General features: G+C 43.5%; 3 protein-coding genes across 5 annotated transcripts; 2 read left to right on the forward strand and 1 right to left on the reverse strand.

Annotated features, from left to right (window-relative positions):
- Positions 1-250: 250 nt before the first annotated feature.
- On the forward strand, positions 251-8,350 carry ppox (protoporphyrinogen oxidase). 2 transcript variants are annotated; one of them, XM_053882147.1, is made up of 14 exons: positions 251-537; positions 940-1,048; positions 1,712-1,802; positions 1,920-2,054; positions 3,480-3,595; positions 3,799-3,931; positions 4,106-4,250; positions 4,426-4,619; positions 5,326-5,386; positions 5,456-5,574; positions 5,646-5,759; positions 5,819-5,968; positions 7,707-7,749; positions 7,810-8,350. In XM_053882147.1, the coding sequence occupies exons 3-14, from the start codon at positions 1,719-1,721 to the stop codon at positions 7,944-7,946; spliced, it is 1,431 nt and encodes a 476-aa protein (XP_053738122.1). In that variant the 5' UTR covers positions 251-537; positions 940-1,048; positions 1,712-1,718; the 3' UTR covers positions 7,947-8,350. The 2 variants fall into 2 exon arrangements, with proteins under 2 accessions (XP_053738122.1, XP_053738124.1); XM_053882149.1 differs by lacking the exon at positions 251-537 and adding an exon at positions 706-805.
- Positions 8,351-8,473: 123 nt separating this feature from the next.
- On the reverse strand, positions 8,474-15,316 carry rbm42 (RNA binding motif protein 42). Its single transcript, XM_053882150.1, has 12 exons — positions 15,076-15,316; positions 14,076-14,132; positions 11,744-11,870; positions 11,593-11,662; positions 11,397-11,474; positions 10,535-10,650; positions 10,319-10,474; positions 10,122-10,256; positions 9,437-9,554; positions 9,271-9,368; positions 9,036-9,132; positions 8,474-8,656 (listed from the first exon to the last, which is right to left on the reverse strand). Exons 2-12 carry the CDS (start codon positions 14,129-14,131, stop codon positions 8,544-8,546), a joined length of 1,164 nt encoding a protein of 387 aa, XP_053738125.1. The 5' UTR covers position 14,132; positions 15,076-15,316; the 3' UTR covers positions 8,474-8,543.
- Positions 15,317-16,071: 755 nt separating this feature from the next.
- On the forward strand, positions 16,072-27,040 carry LOC128768118 (phosphatidylinositol-3-phosphatase SAC1-B). Of its 2 annotated transcripts, XM_053880742.1 has the most exons (20): positions 16,072-16,150; positions 17,412-17,509; positions 19,341-19,415; positions 19,639-19,766; positions 19,842-19,991; positions 20,256-20,315; positions 20,547-20,580; positions 20,700-20,801; positions 22,025-22,110; positions 22,197-22,283; positions 22,356-22,424; positions 22,505-22,584; positions 23,785-23,883; positions 23,987-24,125; positions 24,549-24,618; positions 24,698-24,770; positions 24,932-25,025; positions 25,215-25,307; positions 25,389-25,446; positions 26,017-27,040. In XM_053880742.1, exons 1-20 carry the CDS (start codon positions 16,122-16,124, stop codon positions 26,151-26,153), a joined length of 1,761 nt encoding a protein of 586 aa, XP_053736717.1. In that variant the 5' UTR covers positions 16,072-16,121; the 3' UTR covers positions 26,154-27,040. The 2 variants fall into 2 exon arrangements, with proteins under 2 accessions (XP_053736717.1, XP_053736718.1); XM_053880743.1 differs by lacking the exons at positions 16,072-16,150; positions 17,412-17,509 and adding an exon at positions 18,663-18,865.
- The last annotated feature ends 58 nt before the right edge of the window (positions 27,041-27,098 follow it).

The raw sequence follows: 27,098 nt of genomic DNA on the forward strand, positions 1-27,098 counted from the left end.
CTAGGCCAGTGTGGACTGCAAGGGATACACCGACCTCCGAGGCAAATTCACCTTGCAATATCATCGGTTGTTGATCGAATGATCGAATGAAACTAAATCCACCCGTTATAATTACTGGGCAAAACGATGACCGAATTATCCCCTTTATTAACGTTTTTTTGTTATTCTTTATTGCCACTAGATGGCAATACTGATCATCTTTATGAAACGTCATCGCCTCAGTTGTATGTAGAAGAAGACGGACATACAAGTTTGCTTAGAATTATTTTTGGGAGTCCATGCGTGTTTCGTAAACTGTATTAACAAAATTATCTAGTTGAGAGCATGATTTGTGATGCGATTTTGACATGACATGTTCTCTTAAAATTTCCTTTGTGTTGTATTGGGATTTTATCAGATAAGGAGTAAGCTGATGTAACGGGATGCCAAACAATCTGTACTCTCTGAAAGAAAAAACGGGTGAATAATTTTGGTCACGTCGCTCGTTGAAGACGGTGTTCCCACAGAAGTCGTGTACTTCGCGCTGCGCGGACACAGGTAACGTCGTTTATTTTGTGCTACCAGTTAGGATGTTTTTGTTGCATTGCTTTCATTCAGAAGTGGTGAGGTTTGTCATTCAGAATGAGGGAGACTCACGTCAGCTATGTTGTGTCAGCGGGTGTCACGCTGTCAAATAGCTGCCCAGTTACTGCGTTGAGACAGAGTTTTCAAAGTGAAAATAATTCATGTGACTAATATCTCTTTGAAGTCTTAAGACGGCTAAAAAGCTTTAAGGTGTTTCCACTATTTTGCCCAACCCCCGTAGGTATGTATAACTGACAGCCAGTAACATTCATTGAAATGTGCGTTCTGTTATCAACATTTGTCAGACCCTCTCTGCATTGTTTTAAATAGCAAAATAGCGTTTGTGCATAAACAATTGTGGTTCATTTTTTTCAGGGTGTGAGAGGGGCAGATCGGCCAGAGTGAAGGCAGTGAAAGGTATCATCAAGGCTCTGTTCTTCTGCAGTCCTCTGAACACGAGAACATCCCAGGACCGCCGTGAAAGGTAGCTAAAACCAACATTTATTGTCGAATGTCAAGGTCGTTCACAGAAAACAAGCGCTTGTTTTAGGCCAGGTCAGTTGTGATGTCCTTGAGGAAGAAGCAGCAATATCAGTGATATGTTTTCTCTGCTTCAACAACATTACAAAATCATGAGGTGAGCTGAAGCTCTTGGTTTTTCCTTACGTTTTCAAGAAAGGCTGAACAAAAGAAGCATTTAAGTTTTTTTTTCTAAACGTTTGTTCTTCCTCTCAAAAAAAAAAAAAAGGCCTCCTGAGCAGGTGTGTCTTAACCAGACACACAGAGATTATACAGCACATTCAGTACGAAGGTCTCTGACCTTTGATGGATTTGTCAGAATGTCTACTGCTGGTACTTTACAGAACATAATTGAAACTGCTACATTAAGTTGAAGTGGGTTCATAAATAATAAAGTATTGTATCTAAACATTCGTGTTTTCACTGACTGACATGCTCATTTTTTGTCTGCTGTAAGCAGCTGAATCATGATAGACGAACTGTTTCTATATCTTCCTGTACAGATCACTTAGGCCCGACACACCCTACACACCTCCCACACACACACACACACACTCACACACACACAGAGTTCTTCTTGGTTGTTTCTTTGTCCAGTTAGTGACCAGCTCACCTTTTATTTTTGCAGTTCGCCAATGAGAACTGTAGCGGTCCTTGGTGGGGGTATAGGGGGACTGGCAGCATCTTACTACCTGGCCAAAAGCCCTCTGGTTTCCAAGGTAAATGACTGTCACCCATTAACCTTTATTGCTGAACCCCTCCACATGCTCACATTTTTTATTTAGTTGTCTATTTACTCTCATGTCTCTGATCAGCTGCCTGTGACTTCTGTTCAGGTCATCCTGCTAGAGTGCAGTGATCGGGTCGGAGGTTGGCTGTGGTCCACCAGGAGGCCTGATGGAGCGGTTTTTGAACACGGACCAAGAGGGATCCGACCAGTGGGAGCAGTGGGTCGTAACACTCTCAACATGGTCAGTGCCACCTGTGCTGTGTCTCATACTCTATTTACGCCAAACCTTTGATAGCAGCACACACTCAAATGTTGTTCAGATTGAAGTTACACCAACTGCACCGGGCTTCATATTTGCAGCTTATCTTGTTTAAATGACGCCATGTTGCCTGTCTCACTTGTGTGACAATGGGTCTTAAAGGGTTATCAGCACACTATTCAAGACTGGTTGTAGGAGCTTGTTACAAAACATCCTTGTTTGCACGTGCAAATTGCTACTTTAGTTTACTTAGTTCACTCATTTAATTCTTTTTAATTTTGTCACTATTACTATGTCACTATTTTATATATCTGAGTTTACCTTAGACGCCAGTAAACTTGTGCCAGTTTTAACTGGTTTCACTCAATGCTTAGTTTTTATTAGTGTTAAATGTTTCTCACCTATAACCATCTGGAGCAAAGGACTCAGTGCTTACACTCAAACACATCAGGAGCAGGGATCAAACCGGCAAGATGATGCTTTTGCCTAAACTACCACCATCGCATCAGTCAGCATAGTTGTCCACACAAGAGACGTCACAGACTTGACATGCCGCGCCTGGCTGTCTGCTGTCGTAAAAACCAGCCCGGCCAAAAACCAATGGATTTTAAATCATCTCAAAGTGCTCTTTTATGAATTAAATAAAGATGAAAACGAAGGACAATTAGTTTTGTAAACAGACACTGCAATTTCATTGAGTCATTGTTTTATGAAAAACAAAATGATTTACAAATCTAGTTTTTGTTTTGATGTTAACTATCAGAAATGCACTTGCGTTTAAGAGTTGCATTGCAGGTTTAAATAGACATGGAATGAAGTGAGAGTGCTGACAATATGGGCTGCAGTGGTGTAGCTGAACTAGACCAGAAATATGATGAAACTCTCTGGAAACCTTCAATAAAAGCCTGAATCTCTTGTGGGTTTTCTTTGAGATGCAGGCTTTCTGCTAAATGAGAGCCACCATACATCAGAAAAATGGTCTCTTTTTAAAGATGACTCATCGCATGATCAAACGTGTTTAAACAAAGTGGACATATGGTAAAAAAAGTGATAACACATAACACATCGTGGAGGTGACTTGAACGTGATGGTTTTTGGCGTGTTTTTCACAGAAAAATCCAGATAGAAACCTCATAATGACCGGAGCCCGTTGCTTGCGGAACTTAGCGCATTCTGGCTGGACATATTAAGAGACGGCTCACTGCTGAGTAGAGAGAGATTTACTTCTCATGATTAGAAACTCAATGTTTTTATTGTCACCAATTCAGTGAGTGGCAAAACATTCCCCATTTTTTTCTCTCTCACATCTTCATTGGCTTTGTTCCGTTCCATTCTGGAGTCTCATCAGTTTTCATCAAACTGTTTTTATCATAATGACTCCATGACTAAACACTTGTTTGTCTTCAGGTGGATGACCTGGGTTTGGCGGATGAGATTCTGCCAGTGACCTACAGTCACATGGCTTCTAAGAACAGATACCTCTATGTCAACAAGAAGCTCCACAAGATGCCTTCTGGGTTGAGGTGACTGCCCGTCTGTTGTTGATGTGTTGCGTGTCCTGATAGTCAGAAATAAGTTAACAAGTCTCTAGAGTGTTGTTCTGAACTTGAGTGTGGCTCAAGCCTTCACCATCTGTGCGTTTTCATTCGTCATCTGAATGCTCATTGGTAATGTCAGGCTCAGGAAAGTTAAAGTGTTGTTTTACGTCCCCCTCTCTCTCCTCCAGTGGACTTTTGAGGACCGTCCCTCCCTTCTCACGTCCCCTTCTGCTGAGCATCGCTAAGGAGCCCCTGAGGAGCAGGGGCGAGGACGACGATGAGTCTGTCCATTCCTTCGTTTCCAGGAGGTTCGACAGAGAGGTGGTTCCCACACACTTGATCACAGGGTGGTGTAGAACATACCAGAGCCCTCGGGTTCTGTCCGCTCATGACATCTGCTGACTTGAACACGCTGCTTCCTTGCTCACCACTAGGGGACGGTGGTGGCCGTTCCCTTTGGAGACATTCACTGTGAGCTTTTCTTCTGGTGTCCAGCTGGCAGATATTGCTGTGGACAGTCTGTGCCGGGGTGTGTTTGCTGGCGACTGCCGGAAGCTGAGTTTGCGCTCATGTTTCCCCATCCTCTACAACGCAGAGCAGCAAAGAGGCTCGGTGGTCCTGGGGATGTTGCTGGGCTCAGGTACTCTGGACCACTGAACCTTGTCATATGTGGAAATGAGCTTCCCCATCGGGATTTCATGGAGCAAAGGACACAACCACCGTGATCATCACATTTTGATGCGTTGACGTGGAAATAGGATAGTCACTTCAGTTGGCCTCCTGAGCTCTTTGATTTCATGTGTGCAACCCTGCAGGTCCTACACCGGGGCTGACTCCAGGTCCTCTGAGCCAGAGGTCGCTGAAGGAATCCTGGGCTCAGTGGTCGCTGAAAAGAGGGGTGCAGTCCCTCCCCGAGCGCCTGAGTGACTTCCTGCAGCAGAGCGAGAGAGTGGAGCTGCACAAGAACACTCCGGTCACAAGCGTCACCCCCTCAGTCTCAGGGTGGACGGTGAGTGCGTCTCAGTTGTCACTAACTTTCAGAGCAAAGGTCATTATGATTATAGATTGTGTAGTGTCATGTGCCACTGACAGATGGTGAAAACAAAAGCATCAGTTGGCGTGTTTATCCTTCCTTCCTGTCTCTGTTTTTCTTTTTCATTCTTGGTTTCCTCAGATTTTGTTCCTGTATTTATTTGTCTTACAAATGTATTTTACTGCTATCAAGCCTTCTTGCTGCCGGTGTCGTCTTTTCAGTGTATTTTTATTGGGATAGTTTCATCATCTTTATACTCTTAATTACTAGACACTAGTGATACAATTAATAAACACAGTTTCTGTGATTTGTACTGCTGCTGCTGCTGTTAGAGATGAGATGCTCCATCACGTTCATCACCCCCAGTCCAAGTAAACTCTAGAGTGGAGGCCGAAAGTACAACCAGATCTGGGCTGTGTTCCGGGAGCACGCCTCCTAGAGGGCAATAGTTGCAGGCAGGGATGGCTCAGTGCCACTTTTTCACATGCCATACCGATACAGCGGCCTTGAGGATTGATGGATCTGATCCTATTAGGCGTGAACTGCTTGACCCTGACTCCTAAAAGCACCGCTGCTCTGCACCATTGTAAAGTCAAATGTCTCAGTGAACTGAAAAGCTAGTTCTGAGTGAAGTAGGGGGAAGAGTCGCGGCTCTGTAACTGCTCTGTCGGTGGTTGTTCAGATCAGGACAGAGGACGGCAACCTGTCAGCTGACCACATCATCTCGGCGTTGCCTGCTAAAGGTGAAACATTTCTTTGTGTATTTTGACGGACTGTGTCGTTATGTCCACTCACGACGTCTCTGTGTCCAGTTCTGTCCTCCATCCTCCCCGCGTCCTGTCAGTCCCTCATCCAGAACCTGCAGCGAGTCACCATGGCGACCGTGGCTGTGGTGAACCTGCAGTACGAGGGTTCTGTCCTTCCTGTCGCGGTGAGGGGCTGAACTGTTGGTGCTTTGGGCTGAGGAGTGACAATGTCGCTGATGATGTCACCGTGTCTCAGGGATTTGGACATTTAATCCCATCATTTGAAGACCCTGGATTACTGGGGGTGGTCTACGATTCAGTTCCTTTTCCTGAACACAATCGGACAAGTGGAGAGACCACGAGATTGACGGTACACACCCAAACACGTTATTGTCATACACGCACAGACCAACACACGCGGCTTCCTAGGTGATGCTGGGAGGGGCCTGGTTCCAGAAGGCGTTTGGGTCTCCAGTAGAAGTGACCGAAGACGTCCTGCTCAGCAGAGCCACTGCAGCAGTGCGCTGTCACCTGGGGGTGAACACGGCGCCCAGCTGGAGCTGTGTGTCTCTTGAGAAGGTACAAGATTTTATTATTTCTGGGGTATTTTATTTCTGGCGTCCCCAAAAATGCCATGTTCAAAATTATTCATAACCCGACAATCTTTCAACAAAAAATGCCAAATGTGGTCATTTTTGTCTACTACTGACTTCAAGATGTCACAATGAAGTAAACATTGTTGGCCGAATGTTAAAGTGAAAAAAGACATCTTACCATAACAGTATAAATAGGGGGAAAGTGTTCTGGTCATCATGGTCAAGAAGAAGGAGCTCAGCTCTGCGTCAGCGTCTTGTTCGTAGCCACAGTGAAGGAAAAGGTTACAAGACTATTTCAGGCAGTATGATGTCCCTGTTTCAACTGTCCAGAGCATAATTAATAAGTACAAGAGGTTCAACAGCGTTAAAAACCTCAGTGGCCATAGCCAAGGTGTCCCCCAAACTTGCGAGGAAAATCTGCCGAGAGGTCAACACCAACCCACAGATGACCACGAGGGCCCTAATGGAAACACTTGACCAGGCAGGGACAAAGGTGCCACGGTCCACCATGGACATAAACCTCAGAAGACACTGCTACTGCTGTAAACGTCATCTGAAGCAAGATCTCAGCTTTTGGTCAACTATCCTGTGGTCTGATGAGACAAAGTTGGAGTTATTCGGCCATATGGACGCTCAGTATGTCTGGAGGAAGAAAGGAGAAGCTTATCGGCCAAAGAACACCGTGCCTACTGTCAAGTATGGTGGTGGAAGCATAATGGTATGGGGATGTTTCTCCTCCAGTGGCACAGGGAATCTCGCCAAGGTCCAAGGAACCATGAAAAAGGAGGATTACATCAGGATACTTGATGAAAATGTGAAGCCATCCGCTGTGAAACTCCAGCTTGGCCACAACTGGACATACCAGCAAGACAACGATCCGAAACACACTGCCAAGGTGGTGAAGAAATGGTTCAAGGACAATGATGTCAATGTCCTGGAATGGCCAAGTCAAAGTCCTGACCTCAATCCCATTGAGAACTTGTGGCATCACTTGAAGATCAGAGTAATGGCGAGGAGACCAACAAACCTGACCCAGCTCGCCAACATCCCACCGGAGACATGCAGGAAGCTTGTGGACACGTACAGGAATCATCCAGAAGCGGTCATAAAGAATAAAGGCTATGCCATTGACTATTAAATAAGACAATGGACTAGGGTATGAATAATTTTGAACATGACATTTTTGGGACTCCATTAATAAAATACCCCAGCAATATATATTTTTTAATTTTGTATTTTTGTCATACTTTCAATTGTTGGACACGTTTAACTGACACACAAATTTGAATAAAATAATTCATTTAATCAGAGTTTCAAATACATTCAGAGTGGCGGAAACCCTGGCCATTGTGTAGTGAAAAACATCCCTGAACCAAAGCAAACAGATGCTTTTGTTTGCTTTGGTTCAGGGATTCCTGCATGTTTGTTGTTGTTGTTATCATCCTAGCTGCCACGTGTCTTGTGCATCAGGGTTCTGTGTTGTCTGGAGAGCAAACTGTTCAATTAAAATAAAACGATTAAATCCGATTAAAACGTGTTGTGATAAATTAATTACTTAACTAATTAACTTGTTAAAGTCCCACCACTAATATATATATATATTTACATCCATATACATATGTATATACAGAGGTATAGATATATGTATATATATCTATACCTTTCCCCTTTTCCACCCATGACTCGCTTTCATGCCAGCTAATGCTGCAGTGTCTCCGCAGGACTGCATCCCTCAGTATGAACTGGGCCACTCCAGGAGAGTTGGTGAGCAGCCGTCGCCTCTGGATCGACTGGTGTGTGACACTGACAGTTGCGTGTTTGCAGAGTCCATGTGGCACTTCATCAAGGAGAAGAGCCTGCCGCTGACGCTCATTGGAGCGTCCTACGCTGGTGTGTCGGTGAACGATGTCATCTTCAGTGCTCGTACTGGTGTGGAAAAGCTGCTGGGAACCACAGTGTGACCCAGTTGATTGAAACTAATCTGGGTGCTGGGTTATTGATTGCTAGCAGCAAACTCATCTGATGTTGTTTACTAGAACATTATGTTTACATGCACAGAACCCATCAAACCAGGTGTCCACTTCTTGTGACCAAGTAGTAGTTCCAGACTTTGGGTCAGAAATCCAGGTGCAAGGGTCCTTATGAAGCATCCCACCAGGGTCTGATGATCGTCTTTTAGCTCTCGGGAGTTCCACATCCATGTCACACCCAACATGAGCTGCTTCAGTGAGTGCATGTAAACATAATGTATGCCCATGTGACTGCCTTATCATTATTTATTTCAGTACTTCTCCAGCAAAAATGACCACTGTCAGGTCAGTCTCCACAATAAATGACTTTAGTAATGACTGTGACTCCATTTTGACATCTCAGTGAATTAGTAACTATTCCATCATCATTTCTAAAAAAGACGTTATTACTTGATGTACACAACGTCTGTTGTGTACATCACAATGTCTATACACAACAACTGAACTGATGCCTGAAGACAAGTTGAATTTATTTTATTTAAAAATATGAACACAACTAAACACAGAGAGCAGGGTCTGATTCAGACCCTATCGAAGGCCCAGCTTCTTCTTCTCCTTCTGTTTTTTGCGCACCACCTCTATGTTCCGGTCCTTCCACATGCTCTTCCTTAACTTGATGGGACGACTGCCAACATACTTCCCTGCACAGAGAGAGGACGGCTGACTGTTATTATCAACGGCTAGTGTAACGGCCAGACAGCAGTCATCCTACAGACCCAAGATCAGGGCAGCGCCGTGAAAATAACAAGGTGTTCTAACATAACTTCCATTAAAGCCATCAAAAATTCAGGTGGCTTTGATTCTGATCAGAAGAGATGAACACACAGAGAGCTCACGGACCGCGACAGCTTAAGTGTCACATCATGAACGAGCACCAAGATGAGCAGCAGAACTGAAGCTGTAGTTGGAGCTTGTGCTGCCAGATCCTCCACATCAGAAGAAATGGAATCATGGTCAATCTAAGACTGTCTTTGTGTTTAAGTCGATACACTACATAGACTATGGACTACAGACACTGACCGTTCATCTCTCTCATGGCTCTCACGTAGTCGTTGGGATCTTTGAAGCTGACGAAGCCGTAGCCTTTGGTCTTCCCAGTGCGCTTGTCTCTCACCACCTGGTGGACATGACATTAGCTCACACCAACATGAAGCACACAACTGGAAGATCAGGCCAGATAGAGCTGGTCTGACTGGCTGAGACTCCATTTACATTCCATTACATGGACAAGAGCGAGGGCAGTCAGACAACTGACCTTGGCTTTGAGGAAGGACGGGTATCTACTGAAAGCTCTGGCGAGGATGTCGTCGTTGACCTCGTTACCCAGGTCACCACAGAAAATACGGAAATCGTCTGCGGACAACAGAAACACAGTGTGAGGAGCGCATCAGCTGCATGGAAGTCCAACGTGCCAGTCATACCTGCGTCCCACTCCAGCAGACTCTGGTCCTCCCAGCTGGAGCCCGCCGCTGTCCGGATGCATTTCCTCACTTTGTCTGACTTCCCCTTCTTTTTGTCCTCATGGATAACTTCAACAGGCTGGAGAAACAAAAACAACATGAAGATTGACCACCTTCATAAAGATCAGCTCAACAAGCCTGGTCCTCAACCTTCCAACCACAATCTGTAACTCTACACAGCCGAAGCATTATAAACTAGCAGAAAAGTAACTCAAATTGTTGCACTCATAAAAGTAGTGTTTACCTGTCTCTTAAAGAAAGCACATTTCACACCTGCCCTGGGTGATAGTCATTTGCTGCAGTAGACAGACGGAGGAAGGAGTGGACTGGAGGAACTCATGAGTTCTACCTGAAGCACCTTGGTGGATTTTCAACTGAGCTGACTGATATCGCCATGTTCAGAGAACAGCAGCAGAAAGCGCCAGAGTTAGTGGAAAAATTGGACCTTCATGTGCAGTATTTAGGTGAACTACAGTATTAATACCAACGTTTGTGTTAATTCATTGGTCGTGTGCTCACTTCAGTCTCGGTGTGCGACGTGTCTATTTTAGCTGATGATTACAGGTCAGAACACAGGAGCAGTAAAACGTATATCACTCCATGGACATGGTCAGAGGTCAGGATCAGGATCAGGCTGTCCGTGTACCTCGGGGCGTGGCAGCTCCCTCTCTGGCATGCTGGGCCCGATCATAGCCACGCTATCTTCAAGATCTCTCCTGTCCAGGAGTCCAGCCGCCATCACCGCTGCCTGCTGCTCCGCCACTCGTGCCGCCAGCTCTTCCTGTGAGACAAGTCATGACCCTTGACCTCCAATCTAAATCAGCAGCTGCAGCAGGGCTTTACCATCCTGGCCTGTCTCTGATCGCGGGGGTCTGCCCGAGCTGGTGCCGGTGGGGCGCAGTACACAGTGGGTGCGGCCTGGATGACTGACGGTGAGGGTTTGATGGGAGCAGGTGCAGCACCTCTTGATGCCGACGCCACCATGGAGACCATCTCAGCCTGGAGAAGAGCACTGTCAGCGCAAATGATCACAGCTGGGGGGCGCATATCCAAACCTACCTGAGGGGGTGCAGATAGGTGCGACATGGGCTGGGACACCACCGAGGCCGTCGGGTTCTGGAGGTTCGGGGGCAGCATCATGGGAGGAGGTGGAGGAGGCCGGGGCATGGGAGGAGCTAGTTGAGGAGCACATATGATCAACTGCTGACTGTGCAGGAAACGTCACTAAGAATGAAGAGATGGGATCTAAAAAAACGTTAATAATGGAAACATCAGTAGTTTGATTTCTACTGAAATCACGACCACAATAAGACTACAATGGATGGGAGAACATGATGTTTGATGACAGCACAGTGATATTAAGACAGAACACGAATATGAACAAGAGCAAGAGGACTGGGCATGAGGCAGTGGAGTTCCTGGAACACAGTTAAGTATTTGGGGTCAATCGATCATAGGAACAGATATAAAAAAAAGGTGAAAAGTAGAGTGCAGACAGGGTGGCGCAGCTGGAGACCATGGTCAGGTGTATTCTGAGACAGAAGAGTGGCAGCTAGAGTGAAAGGGAGGCTCGACAGGACAGCAGTGAGACCTGCCATGATGTACAGCAGGTTATGATGGATGACAAGAAGCAGAATTAGAGATGAAGATGCTCAGGTTTCCATTGAGTGGGATGAGGAAGGACAGAATCAGAAGCCAGTATATAAGAGGGACATTTGGAGAAGTTTGGAGGCACAGTTAGGGAGGCCAGACTCTAGTGGACGGAAAATGAAAGAAGTGAAGGTACTGGTTGACAGGAGAAGAGGAAGAAACCATTGAAGCTCATGGACGTGAGGCCAAGCGTCAACAATAGCGTGGAGAGGTAGATTTAGGCCAGATACCAATCGGCACTAAAATATTGAAGTATGACGGAAGAGCTCACCAGGTCTCTGCAGGATGTGGGGGACGAAGGCAGGTCTCATCATGGGGGGAGGAGGAGGACGTGCAGGCACTGGAGGGGCTAGAAAATGACACAATTTTTCTATAATCTATAAACAAGGTAGCTCTGACATTAAAAAAATGTGGCAGGAATTGTAATTTCACTAAGTGATATTGTTCGCAGGGGTCTGTTTAATCACCTGCTCCAACAAAAGATGAAGGTGGAGGGCCAACAAATGTCCCAGCTCTGGCATCCAATGTTTGCTGAACCTATGGAGATGACAACAAGCAAAGGAGGACACAGCATCAGAACCTAGCAAGGAGCCTGCTGACTGTGGATGGACCACACACCTGTCTGTAAGTGTTGGTGCCAATGATGGGTCGCACCATTCCGACTGCTAGAGCCATCGGCACCCCTTCAATGACAGTTGGACTGCCTGACACTGTCACAGGAGCACCCAGGACCTCCTGCTCAAACCTGCAGCCAGAAAGACGGGGACACCAAGCAGAGCAAGTGAGTCATGCTATAAGATTTGTTTAGATATTCATTTTCAAGTTGCGATGATAGTTTGGCTTTTTTCCAGCAGTTCAAATGACACATGAATACAGAGACAGGTATAACTAAAATAATAATAATAATCATAATAATAATAATTGATTAACCATTTTCCACTTCAATTGTTTGGTCCAACCAACTTTCACCTGTACTCTCTGATTGGTCGCTTTTCTGCTGCTGGAGTATTTGACCAAAGCAGCAGCTGAGGGAGGCAGTGTGTGTGTGTGAGGCTGTATAAGTGATGATAGCATGAAAGTTGAGAGCCAAAAGAAAATCATACAAATGCTAAACAGACAGCCAGCTGGACGTGCCTGACTCCCTCTGCAGATGGATTACAGACTTCCTGACCAGCCGAAGTCAGCGTGTGCGGCTGGGGACGACTGTCTCTGACACTCGGACCCTCAACATTGGGTCTCCTCAGGGCTGTGTTCTCTCTCCATGGCTCTTCTCCCTGTACACTAACTGCTGCACCTCCAGCCACGAGTCCGTGAAGCTGATCAAGTTTGCGGACGACACCACCATCATCGGGCTCATCTCAGATGGAGATGAGTCGGCTTACAGGAGGGAGGTGGAGCGGCTGGTGTCCTGGTGCAGCCACAACAACCTGGAGCTCAACGCTCAGAAGACAGTGGAGATGGTCATGGACTTCAGGAGAGTAACAGCTCCTCTGTCCCCTCTCATTTTGGCTGGTTCACCTATTCCTATTGTAGACTCCTTCTGCTTCCTGGGAACCACCATCACTGAGGACCTCAAATGGGAGCCAACCATCAGGTCCCTCATCAGGAAGGCCCAGCAGAGAATGTTCTTTCTGAGGCAGCTACGAAAACTACGACTGCCGACGAAGTTGCTGGTGGAGTTCTACACAGCCATCATCCAGTCCATCCTCACCTCCTCTATCACCGTCTGGTACAACAGTGCCACCTCCAGGGACAAGAGCAGACTGCAGCGCATCGTACGTTCTGCTGAGAAGGTGATCGGTTGCAGCCTGCCACCTCTTCATGACCTGTATGCCTCTAGGACCCAGAGACGTGCAGGTCGGATCAGAGCCGACCCTTCTCACCCTGGACATAGACTGTTTGTTCCTCTTCCCTCTGGCAGGAGGCTACTCCATCCAGACCAGAGCCTCCCGTCACAGGAACAGCTTCTTTCCCTCGGCCGTCAGACTGTTGAATTCATGAACAGCCTTGTTGTAATGTTATTCTATTTATTTTATTGTATTTGTTTTTTGTTGCACTTTATTCCAAGGCACTTTCCTAGTCAGTGGGCTCCCCACTGACCATGGCAATAAATTTGATTCTGATTCTGATTCTGATATCGGAAAAACTACTCAATTGCATGCATTGAACGAATTAAGAAGCCATCGTATATACAAAAACATTTACAATGCTTGAAAATGAAATAAATATCGTTTCGTTTGCCAAATTTATTGAGACCAATACACAGTGCATCTATAGAACGTGCTGAACTCCCCCTTAACAAATATGTGTTGGTCGTTTACAAAAATAAAAACAAAAAGAAAGGTACTCATTTTCATTCAGGAACCTCATGAATTGCTGTTGTTCCCCACTGCTGCATGACTAACAGAAATATGAACAATAATGACATGACGACATTACACATTCAGAATCCATCTGAAGTCACTCATATCATACGACTACTAATACTCTATACTACATTTTTTAAGTGCACTGCTCACAAAAAGTTAGGGATATTGTAATTACATGAGTGTTTTTGCTATTTCATCTGAATTTTAATGAAGCAATGCAGTACAATGTGATGCAAGTATGTCATGCAGGTCAACGGATTAGAGGACAATCATTCATTGTGAACATGAATTATGTCCTAATGTATATTTGACATTTTAATAGTTGGTGCTAATGCAATCAAAATAATTATGAGCAGCAAATTCATTTCAGACAAAATGTGAGCACAACTCCCTCACAGGCATGTGAGCGGATGCATCACTTTTTCATCAGCACATGTACTGAAATTGTCACACTACAGCCAAGCACCCTAAAATATTCTCTGTAGACAGACCCCATCTAGGTGAGCAGTATGTTGACAAACACCGCACATGGTGCTTATGTCATACTTCATTTGTCTTGTTATGATAAGTTTATCACTCACAGAGCCATCTCTGCCTCCATCTCCTTCAGACGCTCCTCTCCAGACTTCATCGACATCCTAGGGGAGAAGATCAGGCACATTCTAATATTTTCAACAAAGCATTGAACATATTATGCACAAATAGTACAGATTTTAAGATCTAGCATAGTTGTGTGTGACAGGTTTACCATGCTTATTATGTTCAGCATTTTGCACATTGAGTTCATGTTTTACACTTTATTACTTTCTTTTAATCTTCTCCACTACGTGCTGTTAGAGGAAAGACAGCAAACAAAATGTCCGTTCCTTTCCCTATCTCACTCACGTTGGACTCCCAAATCACAAAAACTTCACCAGGTATTGCTCAACTGACAGCCTCAAAGTTACTCTCCTCCCGGCCAACTCTGCTCACTGACAGACTTTCTCCATCCTTTCACCAAAGAACTCTAGACACCTTGTTGACCTGCACAGCTTCCAGTCCTGTCTCTCTCTAGCTTCTTTGTCCTCCACCTCTGCTGCCAAAAGTGCAGACACATGTTTCATTCAAACTAAAAAAAATGTTTGCAATAATTTCACTCTTCCTTCTCCCTAGTTACTTATGTTAACTACCTTAGAAGTGAATGCCATGCATCAATTTTGATGATTATGATGCAGAATATTAGATGAATGTGTCCTGTCAAAAGGCAACTTCAAAACTCTCTCCACCCTTGTCTGCAGCAGTTCAACTGGTCTCCCTAGTCTTGAAATGGACTTACTGACCATCTACTCCAGTCAGCATCAATTGGTTCACAGTATGTTAAATCATCGCATAGCACTAGCATCACCCATAGACATTGTTGGAACAGCAGAAGGTGGAGTTGTTCAGACAGTATTAACGGTGTGTATTGTATCGGTACCAGTATTGTAAAAAAACATTTGTTTTAGTAATCCCAGCACTACTGGCATAAACTGTGGTAACACTGCATCCACAGAGTTTCTTCTGGCATAAATGTAGCACAACTTCGAAGTTAAACGCACTTACTTTGCTTTCCGACCAGCAGGCTTTCAGCGCAGTGCCAGAAAAGAATTAAAAAAAGCGGGGTTGAGCGGCTAAACAAGGAAGTCGACGATACACCATCGACGACAAATGTGCAAAGCACGTTGATTATAGCGAAGACATAAGAAGAATTCCAGAAAATCGCGGCTCTTCAGAAAGAAACAAAAAAGAGCAAGTGGCACTTCTTATTTGCTACTTTTAGCAAGCTGTGAGTCGAGACGAGCGTTTCCAGGTTACTGAGTGCGGGTTTCCGTTTTCTGTGACACGAGTGCTGCCATCTACTGGTCTGGATGAAGACTTACACAAATCTAAACTAAAATCCACATCTGTGAAAATCTACAATAAAGTAAATAGGACAATCCTGTATTTATTTTAGATTTTCACAGAATCAAATATACAGCGACTACAATGTCCAGCAAAAGAAAAAAAAAAACAAAACGCAAAAACAATATCCAGTCTTCAGAAAAAAAAGAAAAAAAAAACTTTCCTAGCCTTGTGGAGATGCTTCTTATGTTCTAATGCTTCTTTGGTGAATTGGCGATGCAGTGTAACGCCTGACTAGATGCAAATGAGCAACATAATTAGTTGGACAAATATTTGTACAATGACATCAATAATTATGTGGGATAACAAACATTTTCTATACGACTGCACCCTCAGGAAATTTTGAAACTTTTATGTAAACAGTTAATTAATACGACACAAAAATAAACGATATGACGATGAAATAATACATTTTTCATCGTACTCTTCGAATGTCTGCTCGGTTTCACTCTGACCTCATGAAAATGTGTAAATACAGGATAAAAAAAACGTGCCAAAATAGAAATGGAAAATGGGAAGAAATAAGAAAATGTAGAACCCTTCGCTTTATTTCCGAGCAACAGGAGAGAAAGAAAGGCTGTTACGGATTGTTCTTTGACTAACATCTAGTGGCGATGCGATGGTAGTGCGTCTCCCGCCACAAGCGTGTGCCGGAAGTAGTCGGTGGGCCGTCGATTGACACGTCACTGAGGTCAGACCGGAGGAAGATGGCGAGCACCTATGAGACTTTTAATTTGTAAGTTGTGTTGATAAATCCATTCATGAGATTGTTGGCCATGTTACAGGCGATGGGAGAGGCGATGCCCCTCTGTCCTCAGGCGTGTTTCGCTGCGGTAGAACACGGCGCTATATATCTTGGTGTCGGTGTTACCATTCAACTGGCTCGGCAAATAGCGTCAATCCTCGGTCCGATGCGAGTAACCCTGCTAAACCTGTTTAGATGTTGAACAAAGCTGTGGCCTGACGAACTTCAAATGCTCGAAACAATCGAAAGCACTTGGTGCCAAGCTTCTGAGCCTGGTTTAGCTAGGCTCACTTTCAATAGCTCACCGTTGCACTCACAGTCCTCCTCGAGCTTGAAGTCTCTCGAAGCAGGCATCACATATTCGTCCATACATCCTCGCATATCCTGCTACCATGGATGTTACATCGTGGTGCTCGCATTTTGACCCGATAGGCACCGCGTACTGCACACTGATGAGAAAACGAGACTGATAAAATGCTGGATATACATCCTGAGAAACTGTTAAGGTGTGATGTCGATTTGAAGAGCCCACGTAAATGTTGGATTGCTGAGCCTTAGAATGAGTTTAACCAGTGATTTTTTTTTTATTTCAAAGGTGTGTTTTTTTTTTTGTGAGATGACATATTAATTAATTGTCATTACATTATGTTTCTCTCAGGCCATTTCAAAAATAACGAAAGTCATCCGTGAGTGCCTCGTGGCCTGTAGTCATCTCATTTCAATACTGTAATTGAATTTCAAATTATTCCATACCTGAGGCCATAATAATGAAACAAAGATCGTTCTGGTTGTACTGTGTTGACGTCAATGCTGGATCAGAAAAATGTTTGATCTGTACTATTTTCTATATTGTGCTTTAGAATGCCCTACACGCGCAGCTATAACCAAGAAAACGTTTGAAATTCAACATTACATTACCATGAAGAAGTTGATCCGTAACTTACACCTCAGTATGTAAATAACTGGAAGCCTGAATATGCTAAAATATTGTAAACTACATTTAAATAGCCAGAGAATAAAGCTCACTCACTGTGGCAAGTGCATGGTCGGTGTAGTTCAGTGATGGAGTTCTGTCCTTCATCTGTCATATCATATCTGTTGTGTACACAGTTCATTGTCAATCCCATGCTAAAAGATGGATCGGCACTAGCCTAGCAGCTAGCTCAGTCAAGCTTCTGAGGATGACTACATGTGTAAAACCACGTGGTGGATTGCTGGTGTATTATCATGCAGTTGTGGTCTTTGTCCTCAGGCGGACCACACCAGAGAAGTTCTACATTGAAGCCTGCGATGATGGTTGTGAGGATGTTCTTGCGATTGACCGAGTTTCCACAGAGATGACCCTCACAGGTGAGTTGTTTTCTTAATTTTTTTAATGGATGTTTTATTAAGCTTTATTAAGAAATGTTGAAATCAATTTAGTGATTCCACATTATTGGCTGTAGACCAGCGTTTTTCAACTTTTTTCAGGCTGTGGCACACTTTCTACAGTGAAAAAATCCTGAGACACACCATCAAAGAACCTTTGCTTAGTCCAAAGTCCTGTAGAAAATCCCTTTTAATTTGTGAAACATTGTAGCCAATGACACTCAGTGATTTTTCTATTGTGTATTTGTTTTAAAATGTTTCCCCAGAAAGGGGTGTGGCAATATGGCAAAAATACGCCATGATTTATTTATTTCTTTTAAATAACTAATTTTATCACAATGTCTTTTGCATGATTTTATTCTAGTTTGAGGAATTTCCATGGATTCCATGGAGTCTCCTCATGTTGGTAGCTTGTCAACAAGCTGTTATTGTTCATTATTTGATGTCATCATATTGCCCACCTCTATCTGTGGACAAATTAGCTGAAATATATTAGTCCACACCATTTTCGTCTGTATTGAACGTGTCTGCTGCTTCATCAGCATTTCTTCAGAATTCGCACTGTAATGTTCTGCAAAGTGCAGTTTGAGACAGCTATGAGGGACATTTGTCACGTCTATTGAAATTCTTAATGACATTTTTTTCAGCTGCACTCGAACCTGTGAAAACTGATGAGTTTAGATCAGGGGTCGGAGTGTGAAATACCGTCAGAACTAAACACAGTTTCTTTGACTTCTTTCCAATTCACCCCCTCTTGTTAGGCCACTTTAATAAATATAGTCGCTTGTGAGGTGCCATCACCCCCAACAGCCAGCTCAGTAATGGTGGCTTCCCGTGATGCTTTGCAGCCCAGTCAACCAATCGCAGTTGTGAAAATAAATAAATAAAATAAATAAATTCTGGAATTTTGCGAGCAATCTAGCTTCACGCTGCCACGATTCCGGCTACATTCCTGTCACATCAGACCCCAATGAACTTAGCGCCGTGTTATTGACATTAAAGTGCTACATTGCGCTGACTAGCTGTAGAGGCTGAGCCATGATGTAGAGATCAACCACTGTGATTGGTTGAATGGACTGCAAAGCATCATGGGAACTGTTTAGGTCACTGTAACACTGTAAAGTCACATTGACGACACTAATATTGGCTGGAGGTTTCACAGAAACATCAGATAGTTAAGATAGTTTTCGAGAAATTAAAAGGTGACAAGAGTAGTCAGGCAGGTTGTAGCGGGTGGAAACTGCCAGATGTACTCTGTGACTTAATAGTGGCAGGTAAATTGTAAACAATGGCAGGAAGCTGAAATGGAACCCTGAGGAAGATGCTCAGCATTTCACTGTGAGTGACTAGAAACTACAAGATTAGAAACAAGTGTATCAGAGGGACAGCTCATGCTGAATGAGTTGCAGGAAATGTTTGGGAAACCAGACTGTGGAGAGAAACAGGGGACATGGTTGGTTGAAGAATTCTACAAACTTTGATAGCTTTCTTCTATATTTACTTTGTTTCATTTAAGTACTATTTCATTGCGTGAAATACTAAATAAACATTTATTTCATATTTAAACAAGGCTACAGGATACAGGTTAGAGTTTTGGCAAGCTATCATTATACTGAAAGGTCAAATTACCTTGATAAAATTCAAGCTACTGTGACCTGAATGAAAGAGCACCTACACTGAGAGAATATAACATTCTCAAATCAGTTTTGAATGAAACCAGGATTGAGGATTGAAAAGTAGAATTGGATTGGTCTCACCTGTAGGTCACTGTATGAATTGAGAGCACACTAACTGACTACTGTCTGTTGTCCAGGGAGGAGGGACATCCCAGTATCTGCAGAGACCAGGCCAATATGTGGAATCATGGGAACCATACGTTTAGTGGCTGGTGGGTACTACCTCCAATGTTTGACATGAGGCAGCAATGTCTTCTGTCGTTCCACGGTAACATCTATATTATTGTTTAACAAGCTGATGAAATGACGTTTTTGGAAACGTATCCTCAGATTCAGAGGCTCTGAATCCAGAGTCCTGCTGCTTCATGAAATGGCACAATTAACTATTTCAGTTTTTCATTTCAGTAAGAGGTAAAATCTCGAAATTTTCTACAGGCGTGTACTTGATCGTCATCACAAAGAAGAAGAAGATAGGAGAGCTGTGGGGCCACTCTGTGTGGAAGGCCCTGGACTTCGACATCATCTCCTATAAAAAGACAATACTGCACCTAACTGATAACCAGGTTTATGATTTAGCTGTAAATAAATGTACAATAAAGGTTGAACCTGGATGGCACAGTTTTTCTCTCCTCCTCCAGATGCAAGACAACAAGACTTTCCTCTCAATGCTCAACAATGTTCTTCACACTGACGGCTTCTACTTCGCCACAGACTACGACTTGACTCACAGTTTGCAGCGCTTGGCCAACACCAGCCCTGAATTTCAAGAGATGAGTCTCCTGGAGCGGGTGAGGAGAATGCCTTGCTGGGGGCTGAGCATTAGTTCTTCAGTCCATGTTCAGATATGTGTCCCTCTTTGTAAAATCATTTCAATTACAGAAGTCACATTCATATTATTTTTTATTATATTATATATTATATTAAGGCATATTATTTTTTTATAATTTAAAATGATTCCCGGCAGTGATGCCGATTCTCTTCTGCAGGTTGTGCAGTTGTGGGCTTTTATATACTGCTTTTGTTACTACTTTTATAACTACTCTAATTTTCAGGCAGATCAGCGTTTCGTCTGGAATGGCCACCTGTTGAGGGAATTCATGACTCAGCCAGAGGTGAAAAAAGAACTTGATCAGAATATTCGTCACTTCTGAGATAATTATATAAGATAATTGCATTGAAACCAGTGGTGCAATGATTTAGTAAAATGCTACACTATTCTGCTATCCGCACGTTTCCGTTCTGCTAATTTTATTTATTTATTTTTCTTTATGCCCATAATCACAAAACATGTCTGTGACGATGTCATGTCTTTGTCATAAGCTAATTCTCATCTCCCTGTCTAGTTACACAAGTTTGTGTATCCTGTGGTCCATGGCTGTATCCTTTGATAAGAATGACCAGTGACTAGAATGCTTCTGAACCTTCGTGGTGAATTTTGTCTACTCATTGCACAGCAAGCTTAACAAGATGAGTCCCTTGACTCTGACTGTCTTCAGTCATCATCATGAAGTCCAGCTGCATCAATGGAAAAGTCTTTGAATGGAGCATTATCTCCAGGAGGAGCTGTTTCAGAGCTGGGGTCCGCTACTATGTGCGAGGTATGCTTCCTCTCCCCTGTACGCTCTGTAATTGATGTTAATGGCTCGAGACCTGAGGGACGCTGGTTAGTATTTACCCAATGAAATGTATTTATGATGTAAATTATGTCAACTGAGTTATGAACTTGACCGCGCACATGCACACACCAAAGGTTTATTGCCAAACAATGCATCCTAATGATTCCCTTCATTTTTGCACATGCAACAAAATACCAAAATAAAACACATTTGTAATTGTCCAAGTTTTAGCTTCATTTCTACTGCTTAGCTTTTTCAATTCTGAAAGCCCATTTGCTGAAAAGGGAGGCAGGCATTGTAGTTACTTGTGTCATTAGCTGGTATGAAGGTTCTTCTACGTCAGGTGTCACCTGATTTTCTTGGCTAGCTCAGGGAGGGTCTGTGTTGTCTATGTTCTTCGTCTGTTAGCACCTATTTCTCCTGCTGTAAATATAAAAAAATGAAGCCACTGACTTGGGAGAACTAGAAGTTTTCCCCAACTTACTGGCCTGAATGGCATTCTTTGGTGGAGGACATTTACTGATAACATGTTGAATGTTGGAACACACAACGCACTTCCTTTAATTTTGTGAATGTTCTGAACTGAACAAACTTGACGTCTTCAGCTTTAGCTGACATACAACCTCTGAGCTGAACTGAAAATGCACATGTAAATCAGAATTCATTGTAGACCAACATAGGTATGATGAATAACGGAAGTGATTATATACAACATTGTAAGCCTTAGATCTGTAATATGTTACAATGACAGAGAAAAATCAAGACCCAACAACAAGGCTGGTGGGGAAATTTCCTCATGTAATTGAATTCATTTTTTTCCCCCTCGCTCTATCTGAGCCTTCATACTTTCATTGTCCAGTTTCAAATTCTGTCAGATTCATTCAAAATACAATGTAAGTGATAAATGTGTGTGTTGAAATGCAGTAGAATCACAGACTTGCTAGGGTTCTCCCCAGAGAATGTTCAACACACAGCTGTTCAACAAGGAGCAGGTCTGCGCCTTTTAAGGCAGAATGTTGTAGAAGACCAAGAAAGATGCACAATGCGTGCCAACTCTCAAAACCTGTGTAGTCATCTCAATGCAGGGAAAAGTCCTGGAGAGAACCCTGCTATCATTTGTATAAATACACCTTTCCTGAATTGAGGTGCAACATCTGGTACTCACTGGCCTAGGTAATGACTCACAGGTTTGTTGTTGCATGCAGGCATTGATTCTGAAGGTCACGCTGCCAACTATGTGGAGACGGAGCAGATTGTTCAGTACAACAATGCCAAGGCTTCCCTCGTTCAGGTGAGAAGCACAGCAGCATCACTGCATGAGATAATATAAACCCATGACTGAACATGTTTGACCCTCCATGTTGCTTGTCCTGACAGACAAGGGGCTCAATTCCTCTATACTGGTCTCAGAGGCCTAATCTAAAGTACAAGCCAAAGCCACAGATCAACAAAGCAGTCAACCACGTGAGTCGTCGGAACAAACTGGACTATCTCTGAGCACCACAATCCTAACCCTTCTTCCTTTATTTGCTTCAGTTGGATGGATTCCAGAGACATTTTGACTCCCAAATAATACTCTACGGAAAGCAAGTCATCCTGAACCTGGTGAGAGATTGTCTGGACGTTTGCTTTGAAGCTGTTTAACACTGCTGACTGGGATGTTGACTGGGCCATGATGTTGACAGATTAACCAGAAGGGATCAGAGAAGCCCCTTGAGTTGGCGTTTGACAAGTTGGTGACCAGCCTGGCAAATGGCACTATTAAGTAAGTGATGTACACATAATTATTAGTTCAGTATTCGCTCCCCTGACTTATACATCTGACGGTAAATGCTCTGTGTAAAGAAGAACAGAATTTCTATACAATAGTGTAGTTCTGTATATCAGACATTGTCCTCAACTGTCCTCAACAACACTATTTAAGTGTTTTTCAACCTTTTTCAAGCTACGGCATCCTTGGTTCATTGAAAAAATCCCAGGGCTCACCACCAAAGGAACCTCAGCCAAAGCGCACTTGTGCTTATGGTTCTATAGAAATCCCTATTCATTTGTGAAAAACTGTAGCTACTGACACTGTTGTTATTTTGCCAGGCCATTTGCAATTAACAAATTGCAGAAAAGGCACTTGTTTCGAATGTGTCCAGAAAGGCATGGGCAATATGGCAAAATACACCATGATTTATTTATTTACTTACTTTAAATAACTGTTATTATTGTAGTTTTGAGTTTCCAGACAAATCAGTAGCATTCTTTCCTGAACTTGCCTAATAAAAACAATGATTCTTTCTTTCTTCACATTTTGGAGCACATTTATTTTGTTGTGAATTTAGTTTTTTGCCAACTTTGACAGTCCATGAGTAGCAATAAAGTTTTGAAGTAAGATGTCACGTTAGCCATTAGCACTGTTATCTATGCCGTGCAGTCAGTCTTTGGCGTAGCGCGATCACTCCCTCCATCGTTCTATCGTGAAAGTGTGTGGTCAAATTAGAGGCGCATCAGGTTTAACAGCTGGAAGTTGAACGACTGACTGACATATCTGCGCACACACACTGTAGCTCTACAGTATAGTGTACAGTATAGAAAGAATGTCAGCGAATGTTGCTCCTCAACACATTGTAATTGTTCATGATTTAATATCATCATATCACCCACCTCTATCTCTGGACAGATGACATGAAATTGGATCATTTTCCCATGGCACACCTGACAGTCTCTCCCGGCACACTAGTGTGCTGCAGCGCCCCGGTTGAAAAACACTGGACTATTCCACTGTGATCGTACTTAAAACAGCGGTTGAAGACCATAATAACTGCTCGATACATTTGTGTCTCATTAAAACATTCCACCTTTCTCACTAGCATTAGCAAATGCCTAGACATTGAGCTTAGCCCACCTTTGGAAGTGTCTCTCTTTAGTCGGGTTGAAGTCTCCTCTTGTCCCTGAAGCCGTTAACTGTTTCATGCAGGTATGTAGCCTTTGACTTCCACAAAGAGTGCAGTCGAATGAGATGGCACCGCCTGCGGATCCTGTTGGACATGGTTGCTGATATGCAGAATGAGTTTGGGTCAGTATCCTTTTCTCAAATCACTTCCAGCACATGGACAAACAGTACATTGATGAGTGATCATTCAAAGGGCTGCATAACAATGTGGTCCGTGTGGATTCAGGTATTTCCTGGTGGACGTGGATGGTAATGTGTTGTCCAACCAGGAGGGTACGTTTAGAAGCAACTGCATGGACTGTCTGGACCGCACCAATGTCATCCAGAGCCTGCTGGCCCGTCGCTCGCTGCAATCACAGCTTCAGGTAGCACGCATGCAAACCCAGTTGGTAGTCATCACGGCAAGAATGGAAAAGGAATCATTGGCTATTTAACCACTGATCATGATGAAGCAGTTATTCTGGTGCTGTAGGGCTGGTAGGTGATGTTAAAGGATGAAGATAAGACTTCACAGACAACACTGAGTGTTCCATCTTCACTGTTTTCCTGTTTTTATAAATTGCATTTCCTCCTTTGGATTCAGCTTTAAACATCCCTAGAACCCTTGGATGTATCAGATAATGTTGCAGAACTTTCTACGAGTTCATGTTTCATGATCAATGGGATTTTTGTTTATTATAGAGATAAATTGTCATAGCTTACTGACAGCAGTCTTTCGACCCGCTATGAGGTTGGCAATTCCTGAGTCGTCAGATGCCTGGCATTCACGTGCCTGTAAATATTTGCAGAAAATGGGAGTCCTGCATCCGAGTCAGCAGATTGAAGAGCAAGCAGACTTTGAGAAGATGTTTAAGAACGGTAGGTTATCTGTTGATTTCTGGAGCGCAAAGACAAGCTACATGAGAGTAACTAATTGGTTCCTGTCTGTCACCCGCAGCTTGGGCTGACAATGCGGATGCTTGTGCTAAGCAGTATGCTGGCACTGGAGCTTTGAAGACCGACTTCACCAGGTCAGTCCCGCTGCTACTCAAGTCAGACACTAGATCAATGTCTCCATTTCCACACGGCAAAACAGTGTGAACTGAAAGGTGGTTAGTTGGTGGCGATAGTGATGTCAGCCCTATCATGTTTTCATGTTTATTGAACTGGGTTTTCTGTTTTGTCCCTCCAGGACAGGGAAGAGGACTCAGTGGGGGCTGGTGATGGATGGCTGGAACTCTATGATCCGATATTACAAAAACAACTTTTCTGATGGCTTCAGACAGGTGAGTTGGTAAAGCTTTGATTTTGCACAGAGGATGGATATCACGGAACAACATCCCTAAAATCCCTTTACATTCTAATAAAAGAAAAGAGTCTATCCCATTTCTGCACTTGCTAAGTTTTTGTCTGTTATGCTCACCTCGGAAATGACTTAACACAGAAGAGCACTAACTTATCATGGTGCTGTGCAGGACTCAATTGATCTGTTCCTGGGCAACTATGCAGTGGATGAGGCTGATCTGGTGACTCCGCTGCGAGACCCCAAAGACTGGAAATTTTTAACCGTGAGTGACAGTTATAACAGAGCTGTTTATCTACCAATGTTTCTGAGTGGAAGGATGAACTGTGTTCTCCTTTCTTTCTAGCTGCCCATCATCATGGTGGTTGCCTTCTCCATGTGCATCATCTGCCTGCTGATGGCTGGTAAGATGCTCTTCAGTTCCTCTGGAATCATTAGAAGTAAATCTCATTGTAATCTGCAGCCGCCCTCACCTGGTCTGTTCCTTCAGGTGTCCAGGCAGCAAACAAAATTTCCTGTCATTGATGATGTTTCTTTTGAGAAAGAAAAAAAAAACCCTAAAAAAAAAACCCTCATAAAATCACCATCTTTCATGATGTTCCACAAGCATGTGTGATCACTGGAGATTTCTAGCTTGAAGGACGAGCTTATCGAACAGACTTCTTTATCTTCCTGTGTGGGGTCTCTGACAGAAAGCACGGCTAACTGTAATTCACAAACGTATATATCCATCCAAGGTCTTGGTATACATTTGCCTCACGTTCTTGTTTCAATTGGGTTTGTACATTAACGGGATAGTGCATAAGTAGCGTTGGCCACTGTTGTCGCTTTACATCCAAGACGAGCACGATGAATGGCTATTGTTGATTTTGCTACATCGATATCTTGAATGTATATATCTAGAGAGATAGAGAGATACCATAGCAATATACATCATCCAGCCCTAACTCTGAATGTGTGTGCTCCCCCTACAGGTGAGACATGGACAGAGACGCTAGCTTACGTCCTGTTCTGGGGAACAGCAAGCGTGGTCACCGGAGGCCTCATCCTCTTCAACGGCCGGGACTTTGTCGACGCACCCAAGTTGGTCCAGAAAGAGAAGCTGGACTGAATGTGTGTGTGTGGAAAGCAGCTTAGCCCTGGCGAGCTCACCACCTCATCCTCTACCTCTTCATCACTCTACCCTCAGCATCAGACTCGGCGGGCCTGTAGCCTTTACTAAGGGAGTGGGTGCTGTGGAGAAGGGTGGGGGGCAGCAGGGCTCGGTCGTGCACAAGGATGCAAAAGAAAGACTGGGAGTGTACTGACCTGCTGCTGTCCACACGACCACCACACAGACTGATCTTTTCGATGAACCTCACTGGTATGTTCAGACTGAATGTGACAGACACAGCTGTTGGAGTTGGTGTTCGATGCTATGACAACATTGTGTGCTCGGATCAAATTGTAAATGAATTTCTGTATATTCAAAAATGCCTTTATCACTGGTTACTCTAGAACTCATGTCAGTCTTCAAAGCTAGTGAGGCATTCTGTTATAGGACCTCAACACTTTCAAAAAGTAAGTGCTTTCCATTTGGTGTGATGGAAGGACCACACACGTACTTTGATGCAGCTCCACTGATCTGATTCGGTCTGCAAGTGCTGCAGGCTTAGACAAATGTGTAGTTGATCCACTCCTCTCCATCATTTCAGTGAAATATACTAACTATAGAAGCCACCTCGGAAACTGATGATTCATAAATAACAGCTGAAAAGTCTGGAATCCTCATTCGGGACCATTCAAACTGTAACATCTTTAGGTAGAATTAAAATGACAACACACTTACAATAGACTTGTGGAAGCAGCGCCTGCTTCAAACCAAACTATTGTCTTAAAGATGCATTTTTTTTAAATTCATGTATGATTAAACACAAGTTGCATATGTTGGTGAAACTTTTGGTTTTTTTGTTGTTGACAGAAATGGGTCTATTGAGTAAATTAATTAAATATTATCTTATGCTTGTATGAAAATGGCCTGTTTGATTTGTCTAAGAAAATTACACAAAGTGCCTGG

Source organism: Synchiropus splendidus, chromosome 12 (assembly GCF_027744825.2).
Source record: "Synchiropus splendidus isolate RoL2022-P1 chromosome 12, RoL_Sspl_1.0, whole genome shotgun sequence".
In the NCBI taxonomy this organism is placed as follows: Eukaryota; Metazoa; Chordata; class Actinopteri; order Syngnathiformes; family Callionymidae; genus Synchiropus; species Synchiropus splendidus.

Coding starts and splice junctions, on each gene's coding strand:
- ppox (XM_053882147.1), top strand. CDS start 1,719: ATGAGAACTGTAGCGGTCCTTGGTGGGGGTATAGGGGGACTGGCAGCA. Junction 3,932..4,105: donor CCAGGAGGTTCGACAGAGAG/GTGGTTCCCACA, acceptor TCTGGTGTCCAG/CTGGCAGATATTGCTGTGGA. Junction 4,620..5,325: donor CCTCAGTCTCAGGGTGGACG/GTGAGTGCGTCT, acceptor GTGGTTGTTCAG/ATCAGGACAGAGGACGGCAA.
- rbm42 (XM_053882150.1), bottom strand. CDS start 14,131: ATGTCGATGAAGTCTGGAGAGGAGCGTCTGAAGGAGATGGAGGCAGAG. Junction 10,475..10,534: donor ACCTATCTGCACCCCCTCAG/GTAGGTTTGGAT, acceptor GCTCTTCTCCAG/GCTGAGATGGTCTCCATGGT. Junction 8,657..9,035: donor AGCCATGAGAGAGATGAACG/GTCAGTGTCTGT, acceptor CTCTCTGTGCAG/GGAAGTATGTTGGCAGTCGT.
- LOC128768118 (XM_053880742.1), top strand. CDS start 16,122: ATGGCGAGCACCTATGAGACTTTTAATTT. Junction 20,581..20,699: donor GTATCCTGTGGTCCATGGCT/GTATCCTTTGAT, acceptor GACTGTCTTCAG/TCATCATCATGAAGTCCAGC. Junction 24,771..24,931: donor TTGAAGACCGACTTCACCAG/GTCAGTCCCGCT, acceptor TTGTCCCTCCAG/GACAGGGAAGAGGACTCAGT.